This window comes from Podarcis pityusensis, assembly GCF_964106645.2.
Source record: "Podarcis pityusensis genome assembly, chromosome: Z".
Taxonomy (NCBI): domain Eukaryota; kingdom Metazoa; phylum Chordata; class Lepidosauria; order Squamata; family Lacertidae; genus Podarcis; species Podarcis pityusensis.
In genome coordinates this window covers 31,785,052-31,792,928 of record NC_138044.1, presented here as the reverse complement: position 1 = coordinate 31,792,928, position 7,877 = coordinate 31,785,052, and the positions used below count along the sequence as shown (strand labels likewise).

Below are 7,877 nucleotides of genomic sequence, written 5' to 3'. Positions count from 1 at the left end.
GCCTGGTTTTTTGTTTTTTAAAAAAACTGGTTTACTTGAGCCGGACAGAAGGTGTAGGCTTCTAAAAAGTTGTTATTGATGCCAGGGGCTTAACTATCCTTTGAGGGTAAAGTATTGGGAAAGTCTCTTGAATGATTAATCTCTTGGGTTCTCATTTCACTTTTACGCTATTAAAAAAACCCCTCTGTTGTTTTATTACATGAGTGTTTGAGTTGATTGATTTCATATTCTAATGATTTTGTACTCATGGTGAGCTGCATAGAAAGTTTTCTGAAGTGTCAGGTTATGTGTATATTTAATAAAACAATAGGTAAATGAAGTGCTTTCCCCTTTATTTTTAGCAATGTATATGGACCTAAGGCAGGAGTAGCCAATAGGTCCAATATAGGGCTATTCAGATGTTGCTGGAATACAAATCTAAGCATCTCTGAGAATTGGCCATGCTGGCTGGGGCTGATGGACGTTGGAGTAAAATAGAAGAAAAAAGTTTTGTGGAGGGCAGTGTTCACTACCACTGAATAGAATTTTCATTGTATGGGGCTTGGACCCCCTCATTTTTAGATCTTGGAGCTGATGTATTCATCATGGCTGCAGAGACCTCACTGCAACCTAGAACTTCCATGCTTCACATCACAGCATTGAGCATGGCTGTGAGAGAGATACCAGAGACAAAGCTTAAAATGATCCTTTGCCGTATTCAAAGGGTGAAGCATTGGCATAAATGATCAGCTCTGTGTAGTTGTGTAGTGGGTTGCCAAAGTCATGGCTGGTAAAAATCAATAACTGCTGTTTTGGGTTGTTGTTTTTTAAAATAATCATCTTTATTTATTACTTTCACAAACTGATATGAACTTATAAGATACAGAACTAAGAACACAGAATAAGAACTAAGACACAGTTCCTGGGGAAACAGAGGCAGAGAAGGGTTGAATATATGAAGCAGTGAAATCAACCACCCCAAGAGAAACTATTCTCTCTCAAACTCTCTGATCTGCTATCCCTGTAAGCACATTCACCCTACCCAACTCATAAGGGTTTCCTCAGTTACAAACACAGTTCCTGCTGCCACCACCAAAATGCCCAAGAGACTAACTCTTCTTCCAGCATATCACATTGAAAACGCTCCCTTTAGGAAGGGCAGGTGCCTAAAGGAAGATGTCCCTTCTGGTCTCCTCAGACAAATCTTGGAGACCTTACAGTTCATGCAAGCCCTCTAAAACCATCTTAATATTGGCTTTGATCTTGGCAGAGTCTTTGGTAAGGGCTTCACTGAACTCTGTTAGTAGCTTCTTGTTCTTCTCAATGAAGGCAAGCACCCCAGGAAGAGTCAAATCCACAAATAACCCATAACCCAGTGCTACCAATATGGTGGAGACATCAGGCACTTCTACATTGACATAGAAATTGTAGCCTAGATCCACTTCAGTCGTCAGCTCCTGGCTTCCTATCTCCTGCAATCACTCAATAATATTCTTGAGCTGAAGTTACTGAGCCACATTTTCATAGACCTGATCTTGCTGCTCCAGAACCCTCTGGAGACCCCTCTGCAGAACTGCACCGACGATAGCTTCGCACTGGAGCACCTTCTCCTGTACCTGCCGCTCACCTGGCATTCTGGCGAGGTTCCCGCGGGAGCTTTCATGCCAGAGCCTGGAGGGGAGATCAGTGGGACTGTTACTCACTGTAATTCTGGGCCCTCCCGCCTTCCTCCCGCAGAAACAAGAAGCTGGACGTTCCGCAATCCAGTTGGGAACTGAGGGGCTGGGTGAGGGAGCGGAGGGCCGGGGGGGGGGGGGGAGACGTGGGCAGGTGGGCGAGGGAGGCTACCCTCCCTCCACGCGGATGCTTCCACAACTGTTAAGCTATTGATGAATTGGTGAATTCACTTTGAGTAAACAGGGAATAATGTAATTCCTCAAAACTTGAAACTCAAGACAATCTTTCCGCCAAGCCAAGCTAGTGCAACTGTAATATAATAAACAGTGATTTGCTTAAATGCATCTCACCACTAGTGTTCAAAATTAGCCAGGCACCAGGTGCATTTTGCACCTGACTATCAACCACTTGCAACCAACTGAAGATACCTGGACACCAAGATGGTGCCTGACATCTCCACTATCTGGAGGTGCATGCCTGGATCTTGACTGTTTTCACATACTAATACCACATCCTGTATAATTCCATCAGTTATATTTTATCTGCACAATCAGAATGGATTTCAGAAACCAAAATGCTTTTTCTGTGCAGCCTGAGCTGGAGCAGTGGACGTTATAGTTAATGGTTGTCACTTGTCTTCATTTACCCCACCCCACTACCCTGCTCACAACTGTGAAGAATATTCCTACGCTACGAACTGTCTGTGTCACCATTAAGAAAAAGAGGTAGGAATAGGCCAATGTGGACTGTCTATGAATAAAGTGATTTTTTCCCCTTTTATGTTCTCAAAGTTCTTAACCTAGTTCAAGGTTGTCATCTGAACTAGCCAGATGTTTAACTGAGAATCAATCAGTCTGTCCATCCTTTGAAAAATAAGACTTTTTAAAGCCATCTTGCCCAAAAATGGCAACCAGATATTCCATTTGGGCAACTGTAACCTTGGCTTAAGGAGCCATTTTGTGCCTAGCTTATATATCTGAGTTTCTAACACTGCTCACTACAATCTAGTGATAGCTAGGCATTTACAAATAGAAGTAGATGCTAGTGCACCTGTAATATAATAAACAGATTTGCTTAAATGCATCTCATTTTGCATCTGGCTATCAGCCACTTGCAACCAAGTGAAGATGCCTAGGTGCCAGGATGGCACCTGAAGTCTTTTTGGGGTTTTGTTTTTTTTGGCGCCTGACATCTCTACCATCTAGTATGCATATGACTTAAGCTGTGTCCAAATAATAAAACAAGGCTGACATTTGAGTTAACTGGTTTAGGATTGAGTGGTAAAGGCACAAAATGTTTACCTTACTCTCTGTAAATTCCAAACAAAGCAAGTTATTTTTACAATCAAAGAGGAACAGGAATTCCCTTTAGTTAAGAAGGGTAGGAAAAAAAGACAAAGGAAGTCCCATTATTATAAGCCCCAATATTCTATAGAATATTTGAGGAGCACTACATTGTCTGTCCTACGTGATCTACCCATTGTGGACTATGAATATGCCAAATTTCAAACTGATCTTTTGTGTAGCACAACACTAAGAATGAAAAAGTTTTTCATTCTGGATTGGAACCGCAACATGAATAAGAAACATTTATTTATTACTTCCATCACATATATGCTGCCAAGATACCTGAGATTGCTTTGGCACTAGAGTTGTTTGGTGGTGATAAAGCAGTCTGGGTGGTATAAAGAAGTGAGTAGAAGCACCCTCTTCCACAGGGGTACCAACTTAAATAAAATATTGGGGTGGGGGCAGGTAAGCCCCAGCATGCATAACCAAACACATGACACAGCACACATACACCATTTGAATGGCAAAGCCCATCAACGGGGTGGGGGTGGGGTGGGGGGTGGACCCCTCAAATATTTTATTAGAGGGCCCAAACAGACCTCAAAAATGGACTGAAATACAGGGCACACACACCCCATTTATGTGGTGGTTACGTTCTGAGGCACCGTGCATGTTAGTGAAATCATGTATTTGAAACACCATTGAAAAAGCCTGTGCACACACACATCCATTCCACCCCTTTTTTGGAATGTTTTAAGGTCACTTCTGGGTTCGATGTGATGCACGTACAGTGGTACCTTGGGTTACATACACTTCAGGTTACATAAACTTCAGTTAGACTCCGCTAACCCAGAAATAGTACCTAGGGTTAAGAACCTTGCTTCAGGATGAGAACAGAAATTGCGCGGTGGTGGCGGGAGGCCCCATTAGCTAAAGTAGTGCTTCAGGTTAAGAACAGTTTCAGGTTAAGAACGGACCTCTGGAACGAATTAAGTACATAACCAGAGGTACCACTGTATGTACAATTGCACACCTATTGAACATGCGTAAGTAAGGGGTTGCCTGCATAAATAATTAAGCAACCTATTCCTGCTCAAAATCTGTACTTTGACCACTTCCCAGATGCATCTTTTGCTGTTGCCTCTTTTAAAGTCTATGATATATATAAAGGGATTATTTTCAAAAGTTACTACATATATTATCATTAGCATCATCAGCGATTACAACAGTACAGTCATACCTCGGAAGTCGAATGGAATCTGTTCCTGAAGTCTGTTCAACTTCCAAAACATTCGGAAACCAAGGTGTGGCTTCTCATTGGCTGCTGGAAGCTCCTGCAGCCAATTGGAAGTTGGGTTCCAAAGAACGTTTGCAAACCGGAACACTCACTTCCAAGTTTGTGGCATTCAGGAGCCACAACGTTCGACTTGTAAGGTGTTCAGGATTCAAGGTATGACTGTACTAGGAAATAAGACTGTGCACACCTCAAGCATTACCAGTACAGTGGTGCCTCGCAAGACGAAATTAATTCGTTCCGCGAGTTTTGTCGTCTTGCGATCTTTTTCGTCTTGCGAAGCACGGTGTTGGGAAAGTTTTGGAAAAGCTTCAAAAATCACCAAAGTCTTAAAAAACCTCAAAAAAGGCTACCACACCGCGTTCTATGAGTTGCTCCTTGAAGTCAAGTCGCAACTGTATTAACGGTGTTAAGAAAAAGGAAACAAACTTGCAAGACGTTTCCGTCTTGCGAAGCAAGCCCATAGGGAAAATCGTCTTGCGAAGCAGCTCAAAAAACAAAAAACCCTTTCGTCTAGCAAGATTTTTGTCTTGCGAGGCATTCGTCTTGCGAGGTACCACTGTACCACCCTCATCCTTTTCTGCAGCAGAGAAGACCTCCCCCTCCTACCCATTACTTACTGATATAAGTAACAAATAGGCTTGCTCTCTAACAAAGCTTCATAAGGCAATACAAGACCAGGACTATATGAGGCATTTATGCAAGTCCCAGGCATTTTTACTCTCATCTGGATTTAAGGCTGGAAGGCAAAGGAAAAGTGTGGTGCACTAAGGCTAAGTTTCAAATCGGCAACTTGTGACACTGCACAATATCATTTTTATTTTGCTCAGTTTTCACCACCAAAGTGATCTCCCTGGGGCACAAGCACACATTAAAGCATCAGCCTTGGTTTTCAATTTGCTGGCTTTATGCAGTCTAGGCCTACATGAAAGTCTCTTAAATCTGATTTTAAACGGACAGGATTTTTTTGATTCTTGAATGATGATTACAGTAAGCCTGCAACTTAAGTGCATTTAACTTTCGTGCATTCAGCTTTACGTGCGCATCAATTTGTGTATATATGGGGGAAATGACACTGGCAATCCCATCTGCCATTGAACCAGGTGTGAAGCCTGGAATGTAACTCCTGCATATGTTGTGGGCTTACTGTAATGAATATTGTATTCAAACACTAAAAAAGCCTTCCCCAACTTGGTACTCTCCAGATGTTTTAGACTACACTACAGTTTCCAGCAAGCCATGCTGGCTGGGGCTGAGGCAAGTTGGAGTCCAAAGCAATCTAGAGGACACTTGGTTGTGGACGGTTCCAATAACGTAAGAAGAAAACTGGCAGCATAGTTTTCAAGCAAGAATCCAGCAGTTCAACACAAAGCCCTGTGCAAAAGAACACAGCTACCTCTCACGTGTGTACTTACACTTTAAAATGTAAAATATAAATAAGTATCAACATTTAAAATTCCGCAACATTACTTTCAAGTTTACAATGTGTTATAAATTAAGTGTAATTTCTGGAACCAACGATGAAGAAAGTGTTTTATAAAGTCCAATATGATAAAATCAGCCCAACAGCGGGGGGAAATGTGGGACACCTCGTGTTTTTTCTCTCAAGTCCTTAGTGAAGTCTAAGTAATGTTAGGAAAGAATAGATGTGGGTAGGAAGAAAGTAAGCCCCAATAGAATGAAAGGCTGTGCTTTGCCACCGTGTTTCCTTCATGCAGAGAAAAGGTGCAGTAGACTTAATGGAAAATGCAGGCTGGAAGCTAGGAGGACAGAGACTGAAGTGTCACTTCCATCAGCAAAGCAAACCTTCTTTGCAACACTTCTGTGAAAAACAAATAAGAGTTGTCTAAGAACCGTACGCTATACCAAAGTACCCTTGGTCATATCCCCTGACCTGAGGGACTGATCATTTCCTGTACCACCAAATGGAGGAGGTGATTCTGCTCCGGAGTGAGCAGCGGCCAGAGTTCCTTCTGCAGCACCTTGAGCGCCTCCAGGTCTTTCTCTTGGCAAGCCATGACAGCGGACTGCAGCAGCAGGAAGAGCTCTGAGGGCACGTAGCCCGGCGAGGCATCCAGGGCCTCCCAGGAGTACTTCTCGAGGGTCTTGGCGTGCTCGGGCATCAGCTTGGAAGGCGGAGGCTGGAGCAGCAGGAGGAGAAGGACGCGGGCCACCTCGCAGTGCAGCAGCTCGTCGAGGAAGGCTCCCGGCGGCGGGCTGACCGGAACGGATGAAGAAGCGGCTGCGGCAGCCGAAGATGTCGATCCACCGGCAGAGGGTCCTGTGCCGGCCTGAGCCATCAGCTGCGCCTGGGTGAGCACAGCCAAAGCACCATCGTGGTCGCGGCAAAGCAGCAGGCAGGAGGCCACGTCGCGTAGGCAGCGCAGAGCCTCCAAGGGCAGCTGGGCGACCGCCAGGAGGTCTGCGGCGCGCAGAAGGGCCGGCACGGCTTGGCCCGGCTCTCCGCCGGAGCGCAGCTCGTTGCCCAGCTCGAGCCAAAGCCCGGCTGCCAGCGCGGGCTGGCCCAGGTCGAGGCGCAGGCGGGAGCCGAAAGCCACGCAGCTCTGAGCAGCCGGCAGGTGTTCTGACAGTCCCAGCCCGGGGCCTTGGCGCAGGCGGAGCTCCCGCTCGTGCTTGAGCCAGAGGCGCGCCGCTTCGCCCAGCGCCGCCGCTTCTCCGGGCGCGTGCCCGAGGCTCTGGGCGCAGCGCGCCACCGCTAGCTGGCACCAGGCCGCGTACGGGAGGCTCTCCTGGGCCCGCAGCTCCCTGGCCAGCGCCGCGAACTGCTCGGCCGCCTCAGACACGTTCGGCTTGCGCAGGAAGCGCCGGCGGAGCTTGGCCGACACGAGCCGGTAGCGGGTCAGGAAGTCGCCTCCGCCGCCTGATCCCGACCCGGATTCCCCTCCGCTGAAACCAGGCGACAGGCCGCCACCGCCGGTACCCGGGACGGACAGCATCTTCCCGACTGCTTCGGCTTCACCGACAGCTCTCCTATGCTAGGCCCCGCAGGAAATGGCGACAGAGGGTTGCCGGGCGACGGAACAGGAAGTGGAGAAGAAGGCGTTGCTAAGGGCCGTGTAACCATGGCGACCGCGGAGGCAGCCGTTCCCATCCCTGCGCTCCATCCCTGGGCTCATCTCAGCGCACTCCTACCTGTACTTTGCTTTCCAGGCACAGATCCAGGTGGAACAAAAAGAGGTTTTCACAGGGAAAGCGCTGGGGCGAAACAACCAACAACGTACCAGACGCAGCACTTTAGAACACGGAACCCGTGTGATACGGAAGGGGGGGATGCATGTCTTCTTCACCTCCTTCTTCGCTACAATATATCCATTTATTTCCAACCGTCAATGTCAAAAGGGACTAAAATCTATAAAATTCATAGAAAATCAACGTGCCAATTTGCTCAATTTCTCTAGGACTCCATGACACCTCCCCTGTCCTCCATAATCCCTCAAGCAAGGTGTCAAGACCCTAATCCTGTCAAATCACTCTGCCAAGCCTTTCCTCCGGGCAAGGCCCGGTGGCAGACCATGCATACATGGACCACTGTCTTCTCATCAGGTACTCAGGATGTGCTTATCTGCGCATATCTCCAGCTCTGCATATTCCCCCTCCCTCCTCCATATGTTAATCCT

General features: G+C 46.8%; 1 protein-coding gene across 1 annotated transcript; it reads right to left on the bottom strand.

Moving 5' to 3' along the window:
• Window positions 1-796: 796 nt before the first annotated feature.
• LOC308468238 (40-kDa huntingtin-associated protein-like) lies at window positions 797-7,750 on the bottom strand. Its single transcript, XM_080990265.1, has 2 exons — window positions 6,134-7,750; window positions 797-1,650 (listed from the first exon to the last, which is right to left on the bottom strand). Exons 1-2 carry the CDS (start codon window positions 7,194-7,196, stop codon window positions 1,445-1,447), a joined length of 1,269 nt encoding a protein of 422 aa, XP_080846391.1. The 5' UTR covers window positions 7,197-7,750; the 3' UTR covers window positions 797-1,444.
• Between the last annotated feature and the right edge of the window lie 127 nt (window positions 7,751-7,877).

What these genes read in the sequence shown, in the direction of transcription:
- LOC308468238 (XM_080990265.1), bottom strand. Translation starts at nt 7,196, where the DNA reads ATGCTGTCCGTCCCGGGTACCGGCGGTGGCGGCCTGTCGCCTGGTTTC. An exon ending in GGAAATGATCAGTCCCTCAG is followed by an intron (nt 1,651 to 6,133) that starts GTCAGGGGATAT and finishes TCTCCCCTCCAG; the next exon opens with GCTCTGGCATGAAAGCTCCC.